This window comes from Mixophyes fleayi, chromosome 2 (assembly GCF_038048845.1).
Source record: "Mixophyes fleayi isolate aMixFle1 chromosome 2, aMixFle1.hap1, whole genome shotgun sequence".
Classification (NCBI taxonomy): Eukaryota; Metazoa; Chordata; class Amphibia; order Anura; family Limnodynastidae; genus Mixophyes; species Mixophyes fleayi.
The window spans coordinates 305,312,982-305,340,030 of NC_134403.1; the positions used below are offsets into that span (position 1 = coordinate 305,312,982).

General features: G+C 40.6%; 1 protein-coding gene across 1 annotated transcript in view; it reads left to right on the forward strand.

The window, feature by feature from the left end:
- The window catches only part of LOC142139150 (interleukin-5 receptor subunit alpha-like), a 57,328-nt gene extending 43,213 nt beyond the window's left edge, over positions 1–14,115 (forward strand). Inside the window, exons 8-11 of the mRNA XM_075196511.1 lie at positions 5,344–5,491; positions 8,349–8,439; positions 12,090–12,177; positions 13,947–14,115. Coding sequence (XP_075052612.1) covers positions 5,344–5,491; positions 8,349–8,439; positions 12,090–12,177; positions 13,947–14,021 — 402 coding nt within the window. The 3' untranslated portion in view covers positions 14,022–14,115. The remainder of the gene's footprint in view (positions 1–5,343; positions 5,492–8,348; positions 8,440–12,089; positions 12,178–13,946) is intronic.
- Positions 14,116–27,049: the final 12,934 nt, after the last annotated feature.

The window sequence follows — 27,049 nt, forward strand, 5'->3', positions numbered from 1 at the left end:
ACGAAAGGATTTTCCTCCTCAGAGTAGGAGGCACGAGGGTCTTCCCAAATGGTAGCATTTTGGTGGATGAAGCAGCCAGAGAAATACATTTGGGGTCTAGAATAGCATGGTTGGGAACCTCTTCTACATCAGAGGACGTCACAAAAGCTCGAGATAGAGCGTCAGCTTTCTTGTTCTTAGCAGCTGGTTTGAAGGTTATAATTAATTCAAAACGGGAAAAGAAAAGAGACCATCTTGCTTGACGAGGGTTCAAGCATTGAGCAGATTGCAAATATGACAAGTTCTTATGATCCGTGAAGATCGTCACCGGATGGCGAGCTCCTTCCAACAAGTATCTCCATTCCTCTAATGCAGCTTTGATGGCCAGCAACTCCTTGTCCCCGATAGTATAGTTTTTCTCTGCGGGCAGAAGACCCCGAGAGTAGAAGGCACAAGGATGTAATTTTTGTTGCTCCGAGCGTTGGGAGAGAATAGCTCCTAAGCCCACATTAGAGGCATCTACTTCTAGGAAGAAGGGGAGTGTCACATCAGGTTGTCGCAGAATGGGAGCAGACGAGAAGGACTCTTTGAGGATTTGAAAGGCTTGGAGAGCCTCAGATGACCATTGCTTAGTATTAGCCCCTTTCCGAGTTAAGGCCACAATGGGAGATGCAATGGATGAGAAGTCTTGAATGAAGCGTCTATAGTAATTGGCAAAACCTAAAAAACGCTGGATGGCACGAAGAGTAGTTGGCTGAGGCCAATGTAGTACAGCATTTACTTTGTCTGGATCCATCTTCAGGCCAACTCCGGAAACTATATACCCCAAGAATGGAATCTGGGGTAACTCGAATGAACATTTTTCCAATTTACAGAACAATGAGTTTTTCCGTAGTCTGGAGAGGACCTCTGCCACATGTTGGTGATGAGAAGGCAGGTCCTGTGAGAAGATCAATATGTCGTCCAGGTAGACAACGACACATACATATAATAAGTCCCGAAAGATCTCATTGATGAAACCCTGGAAAACCGCGGGGGCATTACACAGCCCGAAGGGCATTACTAAATATTCGTAATGCCCATCTCTGGTGTTAAACGCGGTCTTCCATTCGTCACCGGAACGGATTCTAATTAAATTGTAGGCACCACGAAGATCCAACTTAGTAAATATCCGAGCTCCCTTGATGCGATCAAATAGCTCAGTGATCAGCGGAATGGGATACCGATTCTTGATAGTAATGGCGTTGAGTCCACGAAAATCTATACAAGGGCGTAATGATCCATCCTTCTTTTTGACGAAGAAGAACCCAGCTCCAGCGGGAGAGGTGGAAGGTCGAATGAACCCACGCTGGAGATTCTCCTGTATGTACTCAGATGTGGCTTGAGTTTCAGGTAACGAGAGAGGATAGACCCGACCCCTGGGAGGAGTCTTGCCAGGTAGAAGGTCGATCGGACAATCCCAAGAACGATGAGGAGGAAGACGTTCAGACTGAGCTTTATCAAACACATCGGCAAATGAAGCATACTGAGGAGGGAGTCCCGGGGAGGAAGATGAGATGGAAGATTGCTGTACTTTAAGAGGAATAACTTGAGAGAGACAACGATGGTGACATTCAGGCCCCCAAGACGTAACTTGAGGGGTGCGCCAGTCAATCTGGGGAGAGTGACATTGAAGCCATGGAAGGCCTAAGACAATCGGACTTGTCGTAACAGGAAGAATTAAAAACGAAATTTCTTCATGGTGTAGTACACCAATCTGAAGGGTTACTGGAGACGTACTCTGGGTGATGAGACCATTGATGAGACGTGATCCATCTATAGCCGTCACAGTAATGGGTGTTTTTAAAGTGATCACTGGTAGGGACCATTGATTCACTAGTGATTTAGAAATGAAATTTCCTGCTGCTCCGGAATCAATCAATGCCTGTGACTCAAAGGATTTAGTAGCAAAGGAAATCGTAACATCGAAAGCGCAGACTTTAGATTTCATAGACAATGGAGAGGACTCCAGGGACCCTAACTTCACCTCTCCAGAACTAGTTAGGGCCTGGCATTTCCCGATTTCTTAGGGCAAGAACTGAGCATATGTGTGGAATCAGCACAATAGATACAGAGTCTATTCTTTACTCTTCGTTTCCTCTCTTCTAAAGATAATTTGGAACGTCCTATCTCCATGGGAATCACAGAAGGTGAAACTGGACGAAATTGAGGGTTTAAACGAAGAGGTGCTTTAGCAGAAGTAGTTTTCTCAGATTCTCTTTCACGAAATCTCATGTCTACACGATGGCAAAGAGAGATCAAATCTTCTAGTGACGAAGGAAGCTCTTGGGTAGTCAGTGCATCTTTAATTTTATCGGAGAGCCCCTGCCAGAAGGCGGCAACTAATGCTTCAGTGTTCCACTGAAGTTCAGAGGCTAAGATCCTAAATTGAATGACATACTGTCCTACTGTATGGGAGCCTTGTCGCAAACGAAGAATGCTGGAAGCAGCGGAGGTCACACGACCTGGTTCATCGAACACACTTCGGAACGTGGAAATGAATTTGGCACTATCTTGTAGAATTGGATCGTTTCTTTCCCACAGAGGGGAGGCCCAAGCCAGGGCTTGTCCAGAAAACAATGAGATAAGATAGGCCACTCTGGAACGATGGGTAGAAAAATTTTGAGGTTGGAGTTCAAAATGGACTGAACATTGGTTAAGGAAACCTCTACAAGTTTTGGGGTCCCCGTCATATTTTGACGGAGTAGGCAGGTGAAGCGTAGGAGCTGTAGACACCTGGGATGGCACTGGGGAAACGGAGGAAAGCACAGGAGCTTCAATACTAGCTGTAACAGTCTGTCCAGATGTTCCTTGGGAGGTTAACGATTGGTAACATTGAAGTAACAGCTGTTGGCGAGCATCCTGTTGCTCCACACGACTGACCAGATGCTGCAGCATCTCTTTAGCAGTAGGTTCCGTATCTGGGTCTGTCATGGCCTGATCTTACTGTCACGGGCACTAGGAGTCTTTACCCAGGGATCACCAGGTGATAGGCTTACCAGAGCAGTATAGGTGGTAATATGGTACTCTGGTAGCAGGGTGATCACGGAACAGGAAATAGCAGATGATGAGATGCTCAGGAAAGTCTATGACTAGCAGCACTGGCAATATGGAGGTAGTAATACACGAGGAACTGTATGGACAAAGGACACGTGAAGGTAGTCAGTGGTCTGCGGTAGCAAGTTGTACCACTGCTATAGTGAGGAGGAATGTCCAACAGAAACGAGGAGGTGATGAGAATCAGCGGTCTGCGGATAGCAAGTTGTACCGCTGTCTGAGTGAAGGAATGGAATCCAAGTGGAGATATCCGGGGAGTCAGTGGTCTGCGTTAGCAAGTTGTACCACTGCTATGTGAGAGGATACTGGAACAGGTGAAACTGTAAACAGGAGTCAGTGGTCTGCCACTAGCAAGTTGTACCACTGAATATATATGTGAGGAGGTGCACGGGGAGAGACTGCAACACAATATATACACGGGCACCTTGACTTTGATCCACAGTAATATGCACAATATAAATGTATAAATGACTGAACAATACTGCCAATATAGAAAGTCTCTTGAAGTAGTCCAGCATAAGATAACACAGTCAATGATGGCAATAGACTCAGCGGATAGCACACTCCAGAGGAGAACCAACACAGTCCAGCAAGGTATGCAATACACAGCACAGTCAATGAGAAGTATGCATACCGTGGTTCAGGAGGCAGTCAGACAGGAGTGCAGAGATACCTGAACGGCAGGAGGCCGGCAGGATGCGAAGTCCCTGGATGGGTGAAGCGGTGGTCTAGTAGGTGCAGCGCACGGGAAGGTAGACCAGCAGGGAACACAGGAAAGCGTGGAGAGCGGATCAGCAGTAGATGGATGAGTAGTGCTGAGGAGTAGCAGCAGCGGGTCTCTGCGGGAACACGGAGGTAGCCAATAGCAACCAGCAGGTGCAGTAACGATGGGACACGGGAGAGCAGAGTTGAACAGGCACTGTTGATCACGGAGAATAGCGGGTAGCAATAGTGGAGGCAGACTCAAGGAAACACGGGAGCGTTGACAAGGACTGAAGACTGAAGCGCACAGAGGCAGCGGATAGGAATCAGCCAAACAGTCACGATGAAACACAGACGGGTTGCAGGTTGAAGACTGTAGTGCACGGAGGCAGCGGATAGGAATCAGCTAGCAGTCACGATGATGAAACACAGACGAGTTGCAGGTTGAAGACTGTAGTGCACGGAGGCAGCGGATAGGAATCAGCTAGCAGTCACGATGATGAAACACAGACGAGTTGCAGGTTGAAGCCTGTAGTGCACGGAGGCAGCGGATAGGAATCAGCTGGCAGTCACAATCATGAACAGGTGAGTGGATGTGGTTGAAGCCTGTAATGCACGGAGGCAGCGGATAGGCATCAGCTAACAGTCCCAATGATACATGGTAGAGTTGAAGTGATTAGAAGACTGTAGTGCACGGAGGCAGCGGATAGGAATCAGCTCACAGTCACGATGATTCAGTAGATGGTAGAAGTGGTATGGGAACCACAGTAGCAGAAGTGGTTTGGAAACCACAGAGGTAGAAGTGGTTTGGAAACCACAGGAATCAGCAGAGCTGAATAAACAAGGAAACACAGGAACACCTTCAGAGACTCATGGGGAATGAGACTCCAAGATCAGGCAACGTGGTGTTGACCACAGGTGCTTAATATAGGGAGGTTGCCTGATCTGCCAATTAAGTTAAAGGAACATACACTGAAGGTTTGGAAAGGGCTGCGCATGCGCAGTCCCTCAGGATAGAGGACGTCCACGGTTCCTAAATGTCCGGGAAGAAGCACTCACAGTCCGGTGAGTGACACATGGATTTATTAGGTAAGGAAGAGACCACAGGGTTTAATTATGAACAGAGTGCAGTAACAATCTATATGCATTCCTGCAATATGCAATTTACCATGCCAGAGTTTGATAGTCTTTTTGCAATTTACCGATATCCTAATGCTGCCGCAAATGAAGGGTGAGGGATCCAATGAAGCTCCCATTGTAAAAGACCAGTAATTCCATCTTTTGCTTCTCGCAGCTTAATAAATTGAATTGTGCTGTTGTCTCCATAAATGTCTAAGGGGCAGCGGTAAGCTCCACTGATGGGTTTATGCCCGGAGAAATGTTTAATTTCTCCAGCATTAACCCTTTGTTAAATACCGAAAAACGGTGAAAGAGCCATTTCAATGCTAAGATTTTGGATCTTCATTGCTTCTTAAATAGAACCCCAAATGTGGCTTGGAGAGGGAATGTTTGTGACAGATGAAACAAAATATTTTGTTATAAAAATATTTAAATGATGTATTTCAGGATATAACTGGCATTGAAGTGGAAGAATATATATTTTCTGATTTGGACAAAGACAAAAAATATTCTGTGGAAATAAGGGCCAGGAAAAATTACTGTGCAAAAAGCAAGTATTGGGGTGAATGGAGTAAACCAGTGTTTATAGGCAAAGGTAAGTTGCATACAAAATGTTCATTCTGTCAAATACTTTTTGTGATGGAAATTGTGACTGTGACTTGTAATGTGATCTATGTTTTAGCGGCCTGGCCTCTGACTATTCTTATTTACATTTACACTTGTGTTTTATGCACACTTGGTCCATAGCAGCATTTCCTGATTCTTTTACTTTATATCCTACTTATATATCCCTATGGTGACTCACAATATATTGAATTCTAATAGCTTTTGATTTACACTGCTTGGTAAGTCTACTGGTGTTTTGTTTTACAATGCACTGACTGGGACAAACATTTGTCTCTAATTGTCATTAGTACCATTAGCACTGGGGTCATATGTTTGATTCAAACCAGAGGATGACCTGTGTGGAGTTTGTATGTTCTCCATATGTTTGCATGGTTTACCAACCACAGTCCAAAAACACACTGATAGAGTAACTGGATGCTGATAGGTTAATTAGACTGTAAGCTCTAATGGAGCAAGGACTAATGGGAATGATAAATATTCTCTGTACAGTGCTGCGTGATATCATATAAATACTACTACTTCTACTACTACTACTACTAATAATAATAATAATAATGATGTGTGCAGATACCCAATCAATACATTGTCATTTAAACAGGTGTATTTTTGATATTGCACTGGCTGTGCTAAAAAACCCACATATGTTTTCCTGTACTTGTCACTATCACTAGTCGGTCTGTCTGTTCCCCTTTATGATATGGGGAAGTTAATGTCAAGTTTATTATTTTGACTTTCAGTCACTTCGTAGAGCATTACTACTTGAGTGAAGAAAAGAAAATCATGCCCCAGAAATGTAACAAACTTTACTTAAGTCAAAGCAGGGGTTTTGTAGATTTGAGTCGATCATATGACGGAAATCAGCACAAGCTTTCTAAAACTGGGACTGGTTTAGAATTAATATTTTTAATAATGTATTTATTTTACTTTAAACAGTGCCAACTCATGGGCCTGATTTTGAGTTAGGGGCAAAGCAAAGAAAAGAAGCAAATATGCACCTGGAAAACCATGTTACAATGAAAGGGGTACAAATTGACTTATTGTTTTGCACATAAGGAAAATACTGACTGTTTTTTTCTTGTAGCACATAAATACTTGATAGCTTTATTTTTACACTGAAAGTTGATCTAGAACATGCCCTATCCCAACTATAAGTTTGTCCCTAAATTTTAAATTTACCTCCTATAATTCAACATGGTTTTTCCCAGGTGCAAAGTTACTGCTTTTATTTGCTTTGCTACTAACTCATAATCAGGCCCTATATGTGAAAAAGAGGTCAAGGAGGTTCTTCCCCATTATCATCATCATCATCGTCATCGTTGTCATCGTCATTATCATCACCTTATGTTTAAATGCTTTAAAATGAAAAGATCAAGTGAAGCATTGCTATTCCACCTTACAGTTACTCAGTTTGAATCAAAAATGGCATACAGCTAACAAAATCCTCAATTGCATGAATAGTGAATAGCACTGATTGTTAAGATTAGAAATAATATACATGAGAGTGATTCCTATACTGTTGCATCCCACGTTTAGCTCATGTGCTTTTACTTATTGTACAGTAACTATACACACTTACCAAGATATTGAAAGCATGATAGAAAATCTCAAGGAAACTTAGTGACTATTTTAGCAGACATATTGCATAACAAATAGTCTTACCATGTTACAAAGATGGATCAACTAGCCACAACATCGGCTCATGTGTGAACTAGAATTCTATCATGGCTAAGCTTGCGAGATGAAAAGCCGTCTATGACTATTTTATGCCACATCCAAAATTTGTGGGTAATAGTTTACCTAAAATGGCAACTCATGGCAAACCTTTGATTATACAAGACAAAACCCAAATCAAAACGCTTCTCTACATACAAATAAAACTGCAAAATCTCCAACTAAAAGTAACACATCTCCACCAACCAAACTTTTTAGCACCTTCTCTAGCTCTCATTTACTGCTTGTGCTGCCTGCTGCTCCCATAGTGATTGTAGGTGGCTGATGGGGAAAGAATGGGGAGAATCAGAGCTGAGATCTGGCGAATAAAAACAAATCAAGATTTGCAAGCAGAATTCTAAAAAAAATAATTTTGCTGTAATTTGCATAATTTGAGCCAACATTAGGCCAAATTGCTTTCAACAGAAATTCAGAGTCTAAACACCTAAAAGAGATTTTTTTCATTGCAATAACGGATTTATGCACTGCAATCTGACCATACTAGACATCTCTTAACAGACTACAGTTTATGAAGTTTCCCATATAGTAGATTTAAATTTAATGTATCCATCTAACATTCTAGGTAGATTTAAATTTAATTTATCTATCTAACATTCTAGGTCACTGGACTGAAATTCAAACTACAGATGAGTAAAGCAATTAGACCACATTGAGATTCGACAAAATGCTTGTAATTGAATCAACTGAATTTCATCTATTGAGATTATGGATACCAAATAATGATTCAGTATGGATAAATTAATTAAACTATACGAGTCTGTTATACTATTATCAGTACATATATACAGTAATGTGTCATCACTGGTTGAGGCAGAAATCAGTGTACTGTATGTAGTACATCTGCAATCTCAAAGCAATTAAACTCATAATTGATGTCATTGAAATCAATGATTATATATCTTTGTTATTCAAGTCAAAGCAATGCCATGTCTGTATAAATTCTGGGTAAAGGTCAGCAAGTAAAATAAGTATAAATGCAGTTGAATGAACACAACGGGAATCAAAATGTTAATAATAAAACTAGCTACCAATGTATTAATAATTTTGAATGTCTGACAACACTTTTTAAACATTAGAATATATTCTCTTTTCAGACATGGGAGTATTTCCTTCTTGGATTTTAATTTTGATTATTGTGATTGTGTCGGCTTCATTAGCTATTCTTGTTGTATTCCTAATTAAAAGGTAAGCATTTCGCTATTTATTTGCTGCAATGAAACCTCTAAATATGTTTTTGCTGTGTGTATTAATGAATGTATTAATGTATTAATGCATTAATGTATATGGTCTTCATCATTTTTAAAACACAGAACAATTATAAAGAGTAGTAGTTATGGACAAAAGGTTTTCTCTGTTTACAGTAAAATATTTTTGTATATATACTGGGTGGTCCAGAAGTGTGAAAACACCCTTTTAAAATGGAAATTCGTAAGAAAATATTAATCCTGTCAGTATGGCAGCCATCTTGAAGTTGGCCATCGTGGATGCAACTCTAATTTTTCAAATGGAACGGTAGTCATGTGACAAACAGATGCAGAAATTCATAAGAAATGGTGTTGTTTGTTTTAACATGACTATTAATTCTCAAATTTTAACATAAAGTTTATAGGATAGGTTCGAAGTGCTGTCCACCATGTTGCAGTGTTAAGGCTATGCTCTTTCCCCAGTCCTGATGAAATTTGACCAACATGTCTGGCTGAATCTGAGCACAAGCATCAACAATTCGTTGTTGCAGTGGATTACAATCTTGTGTCTTCACAGTATAAACACGTTCCTTCAGATAACCCCACAGAAATAAATCCAGCAGAGTTAAATCTGGGGATCTTGGTGACCACTGGACTGGACATCTACGGCCAATCCACCTTTGGGGAAACTGCACAGCACAATAATTCCTGACAATGAGTCCATAATGAGGTGGGGCACCATCTTGCTGTAAAAAATTAGGATATGACCCATTGTTTGATAACAATGTGGGGAAAATCTCTTCATTTAAGAACCTCTTGTAACCTGCTGCTGTCAATGTTCCATTAATGAACAATGTTCCCATGATACGGGTACCCCACAAACTACACCACAACAACTGTTTTGAAGAGACTACAACCATAAAGGGATCCATCCAGTGAGGGTTTGTATCTGATCAGTACATATGGTTCTGTTTGTTTACCTTGCAATTGGCAAAGAAATTTCCCTCATCACTAAGAAATACCTTTTGTAAAAAATGCGGGTTCAGTTGAAGTTGATGTGCTACACAATGTGCAAACTCCATCCGTTGTTATGGGTCATCCTCACTCAGGTGTTTCAACACCTGAATCTTGGAGGGATGCCACTTATGTGAAGACAAAATTCTCAAAATAGCCATATGACTAACCTCACATTCATGAGACATACCGTGAGTGCTACATTGTGGACTCTTTAAATATGAGGCCAGCACAGCAGTTATGGTTGCTTCATCTGTAGCAGTTTTTGCAGTCCACTTTTTGGTTTATCTGCAACTGAACCGGTTTGTTTAAATTCGGCAAGGAGTTTGACAACTGCACTGTGACTAATAGGTGGCCTATTTGGGTGACATTGGTTGAAATAATATTCTAAAGCATGTGTGCTTCATTCTCCAGATATCAACACAATCTGAACATGTTCTGTTTGTGTTAGTGCCATTGTCATTAGTGTCACTACCTGCAAAAGAAAAGTTAGTTAAAACTTGAGAATAAATAAAGCTATGTTAAAACAAAGAACACCATTGTTTTTTTTATGAAATTATGCTGTTTGATATGTCATATGACTACCTTACCATTTAAAAAATTAAAGTTGCATCAAAGATGGACATCTTTAAGATGGCCGCCACACTGGCCACATACTCTTGCAAGTTTTTCACCACACCCAGATCATATGTGAAACACTGGATTAATATTTCCTTACTCATTTTCATTTTAAAATGGTGTTTTCAAACTTATGGACCACCCTGTACTATTTTTTATCCTTATCAACAGACCTACTATATTTTTCCTACAAACTGAAAGGTAATATTAATGTGGTGCAAAATTATATTTTGGCCCTGAATGCTACGAAATTAATTTATTAAATTAGAGTGAGACAGCTAAATGAAGAAGTCTTTAAAACAAAATGATATGTAGTACGCTATACATGGCAAAATGACATTTCATTAGCATAATATTAAAGCAAAAAATAATATATATAGGTTACATGCATCAATTTGTTAAAAAGAAAAAAAAAAATATTGCAGCATAAATGTTAATATTAAATGTTAAATGGTTTGAAAAAGAAATACCATGTACATCAGATGTTACTGTCCCTTCAAATACCCTTTTACAGCCTTGCATATTTTCATATAGCCAAGATACTTCCATTGCCACATATGTAACCAGATAGCTAATATGTCCCATATATCCAACATACCTCCATATATTACATATATCATACTTGTAGTTTATAGCCAATATGGCCATATAGTGCCTATATAGCTTTACATACCCCATGTATAGTATATACTTTGTAAAACGGCCTCCTATTACTCACTCCTCCCCCTAGGACCCAAAGTACTCACCTTTATTGGGGTGGATGGAGTACTCAGGATGGTTCCTCACTTGCTCTCTGTCTGCCCCTCCATCAATGCCCCAGTATTTTTAAAAGGTCAGCTATTTTCTAAAAATGGAGTTTAACATCGGAAGCTAAAAAAATTATTGTAATTTTAGGCAGGAATTGAACACATCATTGCTGAGCTCAATAGTAAATTGTGGTGGAGGACCCAATGAATGCACTCGGAAGAGCAGACTAGGGGCTAGATTTACTAAAAAATAAAGTGGGGATGTTGCTTATAGCAACCAATCAGATTCTAGCTTTCATTTATTTATTACTTACTACAAAATGACAGCTAGAATCTGATTGGTTGCTATAGGCAACATACCCACTTTTTCAAACCCGCAGCTTAGTAAATCTAGCCCTAGGGGCCTTTTCTGAGTGCAGTGTGGAGAGGGTGCAGCAGCATCACCAGGCCCTCCCAGAATGGAGGGTGAGCATCCGAGCCCCTTACTGGCCATATCTCCAGCAGTGGCTTTGGTTTCACCACTTATTTTAGTCTAAGTGGTCTTAGTAGTTTATCACTTTTCATCTCCTACATTCATCTATTTATGATTATATTTTAAATGTCCACCTTGAAATGAAATTTTTCCTTCACATAAACACTTTATTGTCAATGGATAGATTTAATTGTCATTGGTTTTGCTACAGTTACAACAAAGCAATATATCCATGTATATGTACTTTAAGCTAGGGTTTGCCTAGATGGCCCATTCACAAGGTCACACCAAAACATGCATATGTGTGTATGCAGGGCCATCTTTCCTATTGGGCACAATGGGCAGGTGCCCGGGGGCCCTGCAGCCCAGGGGGGCCCGTCGGAGGCAGCAAAAAAAAAAAAAACCCTGAAAAAAAAGAAGAAAATACTTACCTTGCGGTCAGCTGGCGATCCGGCTCCCTCCCTGGTCTCTTCCTCCGTCGCGCTCGCAGTGCATGTTGGGCGTGACGTCATCACGTCCCCGCCCGACAACCATTGCGGAGCGCGACGGAGGAGGAGACCAGGGAGGGAGCCTGATTGCCAGCTGACCGCAAGGTCAGTATTTTCTTCTTTTTTTTTTTCAGGTTTTTTTTTTTTGCAGGGCCCATATATATAATCATTTTTTATTTTTTTTTGTATATATAGGGGCCCCGTTGCACTGCTGTGCCCGGGGGCCCAAGATGTTCTTAAGAGGGCCCTGTGTGTATGTGCTTGCAAATTTGTTTTTTCTTTAATAACGTAAATATTATTTGAATATCTACAGATATATGAAGATACTTTGCGTAACATCTATTCCATATCCATCTAAAAAAATTAAACATTGGCTTTCTTTGAATGATATAAGCTCACAGGTAAATATTTTCCATAAATTGAGTGTATTTTCACACCACTTTTATCGTATTTTGAACCATTTATTATATATATATATGTATATATATATATATATATATATATATATGTACAGTATATTAATATGTTACAGCGAGAGCAGGATATAATGAATTCACTTTATTGACTTATAGACTAAATCATTGTGCTTGGGTGACCATTTTCATTTTAGTTTATGCCTGCTTAAAGCTGCACTACCACATATACATGCTGTATTTTAGATGCATCATTTATTTTCCTGGGCTCTGCTAGTTCTGTAGCATAGAGTCTGCATAATAATTATGTTGGTGGAGGGGGTGCATAGGTGGGAGGACTAATCACAAGAAGAATGGAGAAGTTCTGGGAAAGATGGTAGTGCAGTTTTAAGTCATTAATGTAATGTCTAGGTATTCTCTGTCCTCAACAACAATAGCAGGACCAAAAGTTTTTTTTATATGTCATATGTGTAACAAATTTAAATTAGCATTTAATAGGCTTCACTAGCAATTCTTATTTAGTAATATAAAAATGGATAGTGTGACCCTGTAACTAGTGCTCTGTGTTATCCAACCTAATTATTATTAATAGGGGAAAACAATAGTGAACATTCATCACAGGACTAGTTATTTTTAATAGATGGAAAAAATGTTGTGACTTGCAACCAGACCCAATGTAAGATAGGTGGATACATGCTGTAATGAGGCAAATAGTTTTCAAACCTCACCCATTTTGGTGGGCCTGATTCATAAAGGAACACAAAGTGAACGCAATTGCTTTTTTTTTTTTTAAACTGATAGAAAAGGCAAGCAGGTACTTTTTCCACATGAAAATGATCTCAAAAACCGTTTCTAGTTGAATAGGGGTGCAAGTACTCTCTGCCTTTATGACACTTGCAATATGTAGATAGTTACAACATACTGCAGGATACGTACAATGCATCTGTATAAATAAAGTCAGAACTCACAGATACAAAAAAATATTAAATGCAGTAGTACCTATTAATAATATAATCATTAATGGAAAAACATTTTTAACATTAAATATATTTGTCAGGATGTTATTAATGCCTATTGTACATAAAATGTATTTTTACAGTTGTTCTTGATTGCAAGCATATGTTCTAGCATGTATAAGCGACCATCATCACTACCATTCGGCCCTTACACATGCCCTGTAGCTGCTGCAAATGATATGGCTGAAAATCAGAAAATCATGTACCGTACAGATACCCAGAGCTTGAACTGGACGGATGTGCAGGTGCTCAACTGTAGGCGCTCAACCTTGGCATGCCCTTATAGTTCATTGACTATGGGCATATGACCCTTCCCTCCCCCGTTCCGCCCTTGATATCATAGGCTGTTGGAAGTGTCCTTTCATATAGTTCATTTCTGAGCATACGTAGGGCAATTTTATGCAAATCATGACAGATATCAAAGTTTACATTCCTTAATGAATCAGGCCCAGAGTGGGCAGGGGTGTTTTGTTGCAGTAATTGTCATCATATGCTTTGCCACTGCAAACTTGATGATGGTAACTTGCTTTATTCAGCAAAACATTTTGGTGTCAGCTGCAAAGCATGTGCCCCATAAGTCATTGGTAAGGGCATTTAAGGTAAAAAAGCATGTGTGTTCATTTTCATTATTTACAAGCTGCACAAAAATGATTGTATATAAAATCATTATGTTTTTTAACCATGATTTATATGCTGGAATCTATTTAAAAATGTCAAATTTATTATTTTTCAATTTCATAGGGATGTATTGCTGTACACAATGAACAATCGGTACCTATCACAGAAATAGAGATTGTGACTGCTTCCAGAAACTGAGAAGACAGCCATTGATGTATATAGTGTAGTTAAGAAAATATGTAATCTTTATTGACATACCTGAAATAAAAAGGAACTGTATAGCTAAGAGAAATTACAATTTGTTTTTTCATAATACAAGTTGTCGGCGTTTAGTGAACATTTGCACACATACACATTACATTTAAAGGCACTATAAGTGAGTACACCACCAATTATGTCATACTATGCACTTGATAACATCAATCCCACCTCAGATTTTATGCTACATCCAATGGTCAAAGTGGGCCATTACATGGTGGTATGCAATACTGTCTTCATTGTAAAACATTTCATTCACTTACACTTTCCATACCACTATACTTAAAACTTCCATACCACCACTTCTAAATTACCCGTTCGATCAGTGGCTATACCTATATGATGTATCCTGTAAGGATATCACACATGCAGAATGACAGGAGGACAATTGGAGGAAAAGTGGGATAATTTAATTAAAAAAGACAGTTGACATAAAAAAAAAAGTATAAGCTTTATCCACAAGTTCAGTACACATTTATAAATGCTAAGTCCTGTAATATGAATATTAGTATACATTTATTTTGCTATATTTGCATAAAGAACACAATAAAAATATGCTTTGCTCATCGTTAAAGTAGAAAGAAGCCTGAAATAAACAAATATTGTATTATTTTGTTTCTTTATTTGACTACTTTGAAAATCATTAAAAAGCGTCAGCTTCTACACAAACATATTTGTGTGGCAGATTTTGTGACATAACAGCTATGGATGCTATACATATCTGTTTTTCTCTTCCTGCAATTGATTTGACTTTATATATGTCAACATATTTCACATTATTGTACAATTACTGAGTGAATTAAACATACCATGAAAGTCATACAGGAAGATAGGAGTGTCTCTATATTGAGGCAATTCAAGGCATCCTTCTCAAACAGCACATATTGGGGGTTGCCTCAAAATGGAAGGGAATTCTTTTTTAAAAAAAGTAGTTTTCCTGATGAAATTGCATAAATAAGTGGTATTTATGTTGGTAGATTTAATAATGCTTAAAAACATATATAGGATGAGAAGGGCACCATTATATTTATTATATATGCACACACACACACACACACACACACACACACACACACACATACACATACACACTATTATATATATATATATATATATATATATATATATATATATATATATATAATTATAGTACACCAACAGGGGCTGTAATGACATTGTATTCAAATATTCAAATACATATACTGTAATATATACATATGCTTTGCTATGAAGTTGGTCCCCCTTTTGCAGCGATAACAGCTTCCACTCTTCTTGCTTTCCACAAGATGTTGGAGTATTTTTGTGGGAATTTGTGCACATTCATTCTGTGGAGCATTTATGAGGAAAGGCACTGATGTTGGATGAGAAGGTCTGGCTCACAATTTCCTTTCCGGTTCATCCCAAAGGTGTTCGATGGGGTTGAGGTCAGGGCTATGTATAGGCCAGTCAAGTTCTTCCACACCAAACTCATCAAACCCTATCTTTGTAGTCTTCACTTTGTGCACTGGTGCACAATCATGTTGAAATAGAAAAAGGCCTTCCCCAAACTGTTGCCAGAAAGTTGGAAGTATAGCATTGTCCAACATGACTTGGTGTGCTGAGGCATTAAGATTTCCCTTTACTGAAGATAAGGAACCTAGCCCAAACCCTGAAAAACAGCCCCATACCACCATCTCTTCTCCACCAAACTTCACAGTTGGCATAATGCAGTCAGACAGGTAATGTTCTCCCAGTATCCACCAAATCCAAATTCGCCCATCTGACTGCCAAACAGAGAAGCGTGATTCGCTACTCCACAGAACACATTTCTACTGCTTGATTTTATACCCCTCTGGCAAAGGACCTGATTGAAACACCTCAATTCAATAATTAACAGGTGTGGCCCAATACTTTTGTCCATTATGTGTATATATAATATATATTATGACACAGGTACCCTTCCCATGTGACACCAATAGAGAAGTAAACATAGTGGGAGGGAGACAATTATACATAGAGATAGCATTCTAATGATTGATGTATAATAAAGATAGCATCACAATGACCTCCATACAAAACAAAGAGCATTCTAGTGACCAATATACAATACAGAGAAAATCCTAGTGACTGATATTTAATACAGAGAGTATTCTAGTGGCTGCCATACAATACAAAGAGCATTTTAGTTTCCACCATACAAAACAAAGAGCAGGAAGCCTCTTCTTGTCGGACATTGTGCCCCAATGTTGTGCCTGTGATGCTCCCCCATAGCATGCAACCACTGTATTCATTTTTCCTCCTATCATGGCCCTATATTAATTTACCCTCATATCATGCCCCCCTATTGTCCCATATCATGAACACTTTGTAATAATACACCCCCATATCATGGCTCCAGCCCCCACCCATTTATGCTCCCCATTTCATGACCCTATGTATGATATCTGTGCTGCTGCCAGCAGTGTCACATCTATAAGGATGCTTTAGAGTAGCCTGAATGCTTCCAACCTAGTGGTGCTACTGACTGCTGCTCCTCTGTGATAGGTTGGTACTGAGCTGTGAAGTTACAGAGCAGTGCCACACTTCCAGTCTGTTACTAAAGTGGAGGAGCAGCGGCCAGCAGCAGCACCCTTACTGGAATCCCCCTCCACTGCTCCCTCCCCTCCCCTCTGCATGGTCTTAACAGGTAAGAACCAGGGCTGAGGTATCCATAAGGAGGGCATCTGAGGGTGTAGGGCACCTAGTACCCTTCCACTGGGCATGATGAGACTATAATTGTGCTGCACTGATGGGCTCCTAAATATTCCAAGAAGCCTACAGGAGCAAAAAGGGAGCTGTGATTGGGGCAGGAATCCCTGAAAAGCAGGTGCAGGAAACCAGCAGCAAGAGAGACAGCGGGAGAGGAGGCTGTGTGTAGGAGAGCAACACAGTGTGACATACAGAGAGGTGGAGACATCAAAGTGGAGATCAGAGGAAGGGCTGAACACTCATCATGATATCCACAGTGGAGGCAAAGTGCCCGGGCCACCAGTGAAGCTGTGGAACAAAGCGAAAATAGGGATAGGAAATCTCCAGAGGAGGGCACCTGTATCAGTGTATTCAGTTGCATATTCCCTAAACAAGAGCTACCATTGAGAGGATAGACTAGTTAGACCTAAGCTTAGGCAAACTGTTATAGTGCTGTATTGAATTGCTGCAATATTAGGGCAGAATTACATGTGGACATGAGGGAAGAGGTTTACTGTAGAAATACATAGCCCAACAAGTTTGGCACATGCTGCTTTATATGAGGTGGAGGAATATTCAGCATTATTAAAGAATTTCTGGTGGGTCCAGCACATCAAAGTATGTGTGGAAAGAATCAGTTGTATAAGGATAATCTGCATGTCAAGAGGTCTGTTAGCTACTGTGAACAAGTATTACAGATTTCCTTGCAATTTAGTGTGGATAGAGATGTGTATACTCCATGAAGGAAGGGAGCCAAGATGTGCTTGCAGGACTGTCTATGTTGCTTTGAACTGTGTTAGCTGCTACAGACATAGACTGTCCTAAGTAACTGTCATGCTGTTTCAATAAAGAGTTCCTATTTTTCCAGTATTATTCTATCCAAGCTATTCTTATTGGAGTCCATGATTTCAGCCTGAGTGTGAGACTCTTCTTGTTCTTGAGTTTATTAACTAAGAATTTTAAATTAAAGAGTCTTCAACTTCAATAACTTTAGGTACTGTGCACCACCCATTAGTGAGTTCTCTGATATCAGGGTTTGGTTTGTCCACGGAGGGATTTTCCTAAATCGATCCCTGGTGGTGGGACCGTCATCCCATGGTGCAGTGAGGATTCAGGTGAAGGCACTGTCAGAAGGTCAAATGTGAGAAAGAGACACAATGAATTAGGCACATTTACGCATTACACACTCCCCGCCCACTATTACAGAAAGGGCATGTGAGCAGGCATGTCATGTGTCAAGGATTTGGTAGCATAATGCAACTATTGGTGGCCTTATGAAGCTATAAATCACATAATTGGTGGCATATGATGAATGTAATATTTTGACATTGTGAGAATATGGTGTCTGTGCTGGATGCTGAGCTGAAGGCAATAGCACCATGTCACAGGGTGAAAAAAGCTGATTACATGACAAGATCCATTTTTTAGTACATGGCTATTTTCACATTACTCAATCTATTCAAGAGAAATCACCATAGAAATCATTTGTTTTTCAAATCTATAAAAAAAAAAAAATCAACAAATGTTGCAAAATCACTGAAATCAGAGATTTCTGCAATGTTATCTATAAAGCAGAAGTTATCTAGGAAAGGTTGATTAATAAATTGCTATTGAAAATGCCAAAAATAAAACTCACTGGTTTGAGACACTCAATTTTGCTTCAAAATCTATAACGTGAATGAGACAAATCTACATTCACTTCACTGGCCCTTTAATTTTAATGGGGTCTACATGTAGCGCACATGCTGAAAATCCTATTGAAATTTATTGGACAAGCTCCACTAATAAATAAATCAATACAAAATTTGCAGCATGCTCTCCCAATTTCTCAACAAGTCCCAATTGAAAATAGTCTAATTCACCCAAGCACCCCATATTTGATTGAGAGAATACCCACCTTACAATATGCCCTATCCGTTTAATGAACCATAAATTGGATTAGTCCTGCCAATATCGAGATTCTTGGGCTAAGCACGAAGAGCTTATTATAATTTGGGGGAACCCCTTTACTTTTCTGTAAAATATTTTTTTCTGTACAGTGCATGTGTACAAATAAAATTGTAAGCTTACGTGCGTGTGCAGACACTTGCACGTCCTTACACCTGGAGAGTCTAACTTTGGCCGTGTACAGTAAGGACATATTTGCGTAACTGTGAATAAGGCTAACCCACACGGAGATGCAGATATGCCATATCACTTTCAGGTGACTGAGGGCTGGTGCAAATACACATTGATGATGATAACGGTTACCAGCACTAGATAGGTGCCATCTCTGGCTAGCCACATCTGGCTGATTGTGGATTCACCTTTGAAGCTGAAAGTGATTGTATCTATAATATATGATTTTGTGGGCATACTTTACAATATTTTTTTTTCTTTCAGTCATACAGTTTCACAAAGCTTCTTCTGTTCACTTCCTCAGTAAAAAGTAATCACTTTGATGCAGATGGGTTCAGCTATTGAGGTGATTCCTCAATCATCCAATCAGAAGCAATAAAGTAGTGGTGCCATTCATCATCTTCATCATCATGAATTTGCACCTGCCCTGTAGCAGATGCAAAAGGACATGCATCTGTGCTGGCCTACTTGAATACAAGCTTACTGCTCTTAGCCTATGTCAGACTGCCACTTCCCTCCTTACTCCAGTCATTAAAAAATCGTGTCAGATGTACCCAAGCCACAAAAACAGAGAATTCACACAAGATACATTGCACAATGTTGATTAGTTCTGACTGCTTCACATCCTGTTAGTGAGTATCAGACATTTGTGGTTTGTGAGATTGAGAATTACAACTTGAAAAAAAATGCCAGTCAAGAACTGGTTGTCAAACGATGTTTGAATGAGGATGCAACAAAAATTATTGTATGCTCATACAAGCTATTTTTTCAAGACATGATAAAAGAGCAACAAGAATGATGCACTACATTTCAGGTGACCCTCTTCTTCCTTAGTTATAGTATCTTCTGGGTCGAGACAATGAGTTTTTGGAGTTTTGCTAACAAGTGCCACCATTTACAACAGTGTTAAATGTCATGTTTTTTTTGGGCACACTGGAGGTCTATTTTTGCCTAATGTTATTGTAATGCTGATTTTTGTATATTATAGCTTGTTGTATCACATGAAAAATATTGCACCACTACATGTTCCTGTATTCTCTTATATTTTCATGTGACTCACTTCCTCATCTTCTTGTGTAAATGGGAATGAGGCAACATGTATATTACTCCAGAAATAAGTTGCCTTTCATTTTAAAATACAATGGATAGGGGTAATATATGAACTAGAAAATTAAATAGAACAAAAGTGAGAAGCTTTTAAACGATTAAAATGGGTATAACAACAATATTATTTGCACAGGGTATAAACATGTGTTAACACATGCTGAGATCTTAAAAACTTGGAAGAATTTGAGTTTGCAGTTAGTTCATGTCGAACTGTTTGCAAGCGAATAAACAATTTTATCCTTATGTTTTTTTATTTTGCTTAGCACCTGTAATTAAAGTGGTAGAGGAATAATATGTCTCCCCTCCTTATGCAGTCAGCTGAGGTCTGACCTCCTACATGTGAAATAACTACACGTTCTTAGAAATTTTTGTAAAATTAATAGTGCAAAACGGAATAACTATGTAATAAAGCTGCATCCAAATATATTCTATGGTACTTTATCTTATAAGTACAACACTGCAGCAGCAAACTTGTTTGCAAACCTATTATAGGTAATGCATTCACTTTTTAGATTTATCTCTTTCTCTTTTGCAGTGTATGCTCAATTCATAAGTGTATAGAAAGCAATGCATGAATATTGAAACTACAAATTTGTAAATATTTGTAGATGGCAATATATAAGAAGATGCAAAGCATTTATTAAAGTGTATTTAATTGTTATAAATAACTTCAGAAAAAAATATAAAATCAGTCAGGCCATCACCTCTGACTTTTCTTCTTGAAATTTTTATAAACTTCCTTTTAGCTATGATAATGTCACAAGTCAACTTGGTGTGGTCCATTCCATTGGTTTTGAAACACAGGTAAGAACTATGAGACTTCTGATCTGTTATATTTCAGCACTTTGTTTGGAACTAAAAAGCTAAATGAAAAGAGACATGATATATTCTGTTTTGCAACTTTTTAATTTGTTTCAATGCCAGTTTTAGACAAAAAAATGCCAGGCAAAAATCATGGTGGGGGCCGCAACGTGGTAAATTTTGACCCAACGCTTAATGCAATTTTACATGCCTCCTTGGCAGCCATATTGCATACCTGCCACGTGGCCAAGTAAAACTGGAAGCTAGCCTGATCAAGCATGCACATATTCCTGGAGACTACAAAGTGGTCAGCCTTACCACTCCCGATCAATATCTCCAGGCAGCCCCAGTAATATTTTATTAGTAAATTATGATGATAGGAGGTTTTCTATCACTGCGATAAACAGGGACAGTAAACCATCCATATTGCCAGTTTTTAATAAGTAGGCCTGTTAGTATACAATGCTAAGCCATATTTAGTAGGGCTCTATCTGCTTCCAAGTACAGAAAGTTGAGACATGGCTGGTGCTAAATCTAATCTGCAGAGCCATACTTGGTGCTAAGCCTAAAATGAAGATCTATAAGATCTATAATGCCAACTCTAATATGTAGACCAGTGGTCGAAGTAGGTAGGTATAGATGTTATGTCATGCCTCAACTTCTCTTACTACCTTCATTGTAAAAGTATCAAATTCCATTCACTTACATCTTCCAAACTGTCACTTCTAAATTTACATACTGACACTTATAAAATTCCACTATGACCACTGATGTAGACCTATATAAGGTGCTAGGTCTAACACACAGATGCATATCTAATAGCAAGTGAAATATGCAGATGCAAACTTATAACTAGTCCCAATTCTAATATGCGGATCCATATCCGGTGCCAAGCCTAATAAATATGCAGACATTTATTTGGTGCCAAGTTAATGTAGTTACTAAATCTTGCAGACTCTTTTCGCCTGATTCATGTTCAGACGTACATCTACTTGCATACAGTATCTTGCGAGAAATAGATTTGGTCATTCTCAGTAACTGATCTTAGACCAATGAACGCAATTGCATGCAATTCATGTACAAATGAAAATTACACTTACTACTGCCAATGACTTGAAAGGCATAATGGGGGAAAGGAGGATAGCATAGGCCAGTTAGAGTAAAGGTGTGCCAATGGTGGTCTAATGCAGATGCAGCAGATTCAAGTCCTGGGTTTCTCGTAAGTATTTTTGTTTTCAACCATATAATTTGCACCAGCTTTGTGCCAACTGATAGTAATGACACAGCATAGTCTTTGTTTTAAAAACTACACGTATGTGTACTAGTAGATAGCACAGAACATGTGTATGCAAGTAAAACAGAGTATAAAAAGGCATTGTATGTACTCTTAAAAAGCATCTTTTGTATTTAATGTAAAAAAGCTAAAATATTAGTTGTTCATTTATTTTATAATATAATCTTTTTAATGCATTTTGATAATTGCACATATGTGTGTATACTGCAATCTGTTCTTTCTGTCTATGTATGGCAAGTACTGTGTAGGCAGAGTATATATACACCCAGATTCAAATTTAAACGTATCTTAAGATACTCTTGGATTTGAATACGGTTGGAACAACTCTCAGGTTTAAAACGAAACTTGTGTGCAAGTTGCGTTCTGATTTGCATCAGGCCCTTTCTGTCTGTCCATACAGTAAACTGCTTCTTCCATACTACCAGTTACTGTTCAATGTTCCTATCAGTTAGTTGGCTGGAAGTGCAGTTTCCTGTCCTGTGCTGAACCCCAGCAGATAAGTTCAGTGTAGACCAGGATCTCGAACAGCTATAAGCCAGTGTTAGAATTGTCTTTTAGCTAGAGTGGGTCATGGGCAGAGACCAGGGGAAAGAGACCAAATCTAATGTAGAAACCCATATCTGGTGTCAAGTCTAAAAAATATACAAAGCCTCATTTGATGTTATGCATATGTACTTATTAACTCTTGCACGTTCCTTCTCCTGTATAGTCCCTTCACCAGATCCTGCATAATGCATCTGTTGGCCTATCAGCCATTAGTATTGCTTCCATTACTGCAATGTATTCCACCAGTTAATAAGAGTTCAGAGTTGGGCAGTAATCCTAAGATCGATTAGGCAGTGATGAAACTGTTCAGGAGAAAGTGAGTGGTGGACTGGACCAGACCACGTTCAAATCTCATGGATTAGTAAGGGGAGCCTCTGATTTTATGTACATGTATATACTTTTAGTGCTTACCATTTTGACACTATTCATGTTTTAAAGTGCCCACATCCAGTTCAGGATCCATACTGTAAACAGCAGCAAAATATGTATCTATGTCAGGGACTGATGCTGTAGTTTCTTGTGCTGCTCTTATCCTGCCTTAATAAAGGAGTATATAATGGAGAATCCCTATAAAACCTAAACCTCCACTTTCCAAAGCAGCTCCTCTCCCAGACATGAAAAAAATATATTTTGGGGAGAGAACAGAAAAGCTCAAAAAACATTATTGTAGCAAAAGCAGCGGCAGGAAAATATTTGCCTGTCAATAATGAACATTAGAATGGCAAATGCCACCCAGGCAACTGATAAACTATTAAAATCTGAGATTGGATAATCCCTGAATTTAAGGTACTGAATTAAACCAAATAAGATTGTACAGATGCTAGAAAAGTATGTGCAATGCAATAACAAACAAATCAGTTAGCAATGCTCACATAAAGGACAAAAGATGCTCTTAAGTATTTGAAGACAACCATTGGGACTAACATTTGGTCACCCCTGTTTTCCACTCTGCAATCAGTGGTATGGATTTTGCTAAATATTACAACATATATGTTATCAAGTAAGGCCTGATTTAAGGCATACAGTTGTAGGCCTCAAACAAGGGGATACAATTGATTGCAGGAGCAGGCTCTGATTGAAAGCCATTCTATCTGGGTCCAGTCTTTATTTGTTTGGTTTATGATTTGCACCAAGCTTTACTTTAGCCTGTATATATGTAACTCCCACTAGTGGCGGTTTAGTAAATCCTGCACCCCGGTGAATACAGGAGGGGTCACCTAAAGGGCAAGTTAGGTGTTCCTGAAAATTGACACAAGCTGGTTGCTATGGTGACAACCCAGCCCAGTCTGCTAGTGACTGAGAGGAAGGAGGGTCTGTAGAAAGGGGGAAAAATAAATATATAGAGTAGACAGGGAGACAAGAGATGTGATTTAGTAGCTAGGGACTTGGGAGAGTGGGGAGGAAGCTCCAAGGCTTCCCCAGCATTGCCTGGGAGTGTGAGCGAGATGACTGCGCAAGGGCAAATACTGTGTGCCTGAATGGGGGTATAGTCCTCAGAGCAGAGGCCCCTGGAGAGAAGGAAAGAATTGCTGCAAGTGGCAGCATGCATACACTATGGGATGTAGGGGTGTCATATGTGTTGGAGATAAGCTACACTGTGATTCTGGTTGAACTGTGAGTAGCGGTGAAACTGCTGTGACCAGGAGAACCTGGTATGTACTATGATGAAACCAGCAGTGTGGCTGCATATACAGAGGGAGGAGTCCCTAATCCCAGAGAGGGGGGAAACCCGATATCACTAAAGAGTACCCCAGGAGAGAGAGAGGGACATTTTGCATGGAAGAGACCCTGTAGTGAGGGTTGCTGCAAGAGGCATTATATCTGAAGTGTCAGAGCATGGAGCTGTGCGTACACAGAGAGAAGTGTCAGAGCCCAAAGGAGAAATCATCCCCGCAGAGGAGGGGTGAGCTACAGTTGAGAGTTACACAGCATGTGTCAGAACTGCATTGAGAAGCTTCCTGCCTGTTAGCATCCATGTGAATGCCCCTACAGAGAAGGGAGAACTGTAGTGAAGTATGGAGTATTGGTGTCAGAATCTGCCTGCAGTCCTCTGCATTGCATGCTGCTTTGCATTGGAAGCTCCTGCCTTCTGGACTTTGTACTTATATTATGTTTATCTGGCAGTACCTCTGTTCACCAGAGATGCTGCTATTGTGCCTTTTTCCTTTCTTATTGCTAGAGGTTAACGTGTCACTAATTATCTCCTGCACCTGGATGTTCCCTATTTATACCTGCCTCTCTGTCTCTACTGTGCTGGTCATTGTTGTTTTGTTGCCTTCTTCTTTGGTTTGTCTCCTAGTTGTCAAATGCCGGGGACCCACTAGCCGGGACCTGGCTTACTTAGCTCTCCGGCGCTCTCACCGAGTCCCGCTGGCGGCCGCTATCTTGGACGGGTCTGCGCATGTGCAGACCCAATTTCTGTGTTAAAGGCTTTCTCAGCCTCCTATTGGATGAAGGATCTCCCTCCACTATTTAAACCTGCCTCTTCCTCTCCTCTGAGCCTTAGGTTCACTTAGTCATACTTTCAAGTGGACGTCGCAGCTCCATACTGTTATCCTGCAATCCGCAGATCTCCAGGCTTCACAGCTGCTCCGCTATCCCAGCGGTCATCCTGCAATCCACAGATCTCCAAGCTTCACAGCTGCTCCGCTATCCCAGCGGTCATCCTGCAATCCGCAGATCTCCAGGCTTCACAGCTGCTCCGCTATCCCAGCAGCCATCCCTGCGATCACACTGCAACCCGCAGATCTCCAGGCTTCACAGCTGCTCCGCTATCCCAGCGGTCATCCTGCAATCCGCAGATCTACAGGCTTCACACCTGCTCCACTATCCCAGCGGTCCTCCTGCAATCCGCAGATCTCTAGGCTTCACAGCTGCTCCGCTATCCCAGCGGTCATCCCTGCGGTCACCCTGCAATCCGCAGATCACCAGGCTTCACCACTCCATGCTGCTCGCTATCCCTGCAGTCATTCCTGGAACCCTCAGAAATCAAACTCATTTAACTCCGTGGATCCTGCTCCACTCCCAGAGGACCGCGACCTGCGTGGTGGTTGCCGCGAAGTCCATACCACCTTGCGGGGGTTCTTGGTGAAGGTCAGCTGCTGCGTTAGACTCCGCGCCTCTGGTGAGTGTTAGTATTGGCAGGTCAGGGGTCTGTATTCCAGCTGACTGTGACAGTAAGAACAGGCCATGACGGATCCCTCCATGGAACCTTCAGCAAGGGACCTGCTCCAGCACTTGGTCTCCCAAGTAGAACAACAAGATGCAATACAGCAACAGTTATTACAATGCTTCCAAGCCTTGGTCACCCGTGTGGATTCTCTAGAAGTCACCGCTCCTCCTGCCAGAGTGGATCCCCCTGTTGCCGCTTAACTCACTGAGCACCTTTCTGCATCTGCCCCGTCTACGATCTGTTTGCCTACTCCCACTAAATTTGAGGGAGATCCGAAATCCTGTCGGGGCTTCCTCAATCAATGTTCCATCCACTTTGAACTTCAACCTCAGAATGTCCCCACTCATCGCTCCAAGGTGGCTTATATCATATCCTTGCTCTCCGGACAGGCCTTGTTTTGGGCCTCCCCCTGTGGGAGAGAGAAGACCCCCTTCTGAGCGATAGCGCCGCCTTCATTGCGGCTTTTCGAAAAATATTCGATGAACCCGGTCGGGTTTCCTCAGCGGCTTCCAGAAATCCTCCGGCTCCGTCAGGGGACTCAATCGGTAGCACAGTATGTAATCCAATTCCGGACCTTATCCTCAGAACTCCAGTGGAATAATGACGCCTTGGTGGCCGCCTTCTGGCAAGGTCTTTCTGACAAAGTCAAGGACGTTCTGGCTTCCCAAGAGCTGCCTTTCACCTTAGACGCCCTAAGTTCCCTTTGCAACAGAGTCGACCTCAGATTCCGGGAGAGATCTTCAGAAAAGGAATCTTCCTTCCGTTCCTCCTCCAGAATGGCACCTCGGTTCCAACGCCCATTATCTCCCGTGGAGCCCATGGAATTGGGACGGTCTCGCCTAACTCTGGAGGAACGAAAGCGCAGACTGAGAAACAAGCTCTGCATCTACTGTGCTGACATGGGACATCTACAGAATTCATGCCCCAAGAGGCCGGGAAAAGCAAAACCCTAACCTGCTCTGGGGAGGTCAGGCTGGGGTCTTCCGAATCCTCTCCTATTTGTTTTGGCTCTAAAACTTGTTCCTTTCCCGTGTCCATCCTGGTCTCCAGGAACTCGTTCACTACTTCTGCATTAGTGGATTCCGGGGCAGCAGGCAACTTCATCTCTCAGTCCCTGGTTACTCGGTGCGCCCTACCCGTTATTCCTCTAGAGAGGGCCATTGTCGTTACGGCCATTGATGGCTCACGAATACCTAAATGGATTATTACTGAACGCACTTCCCT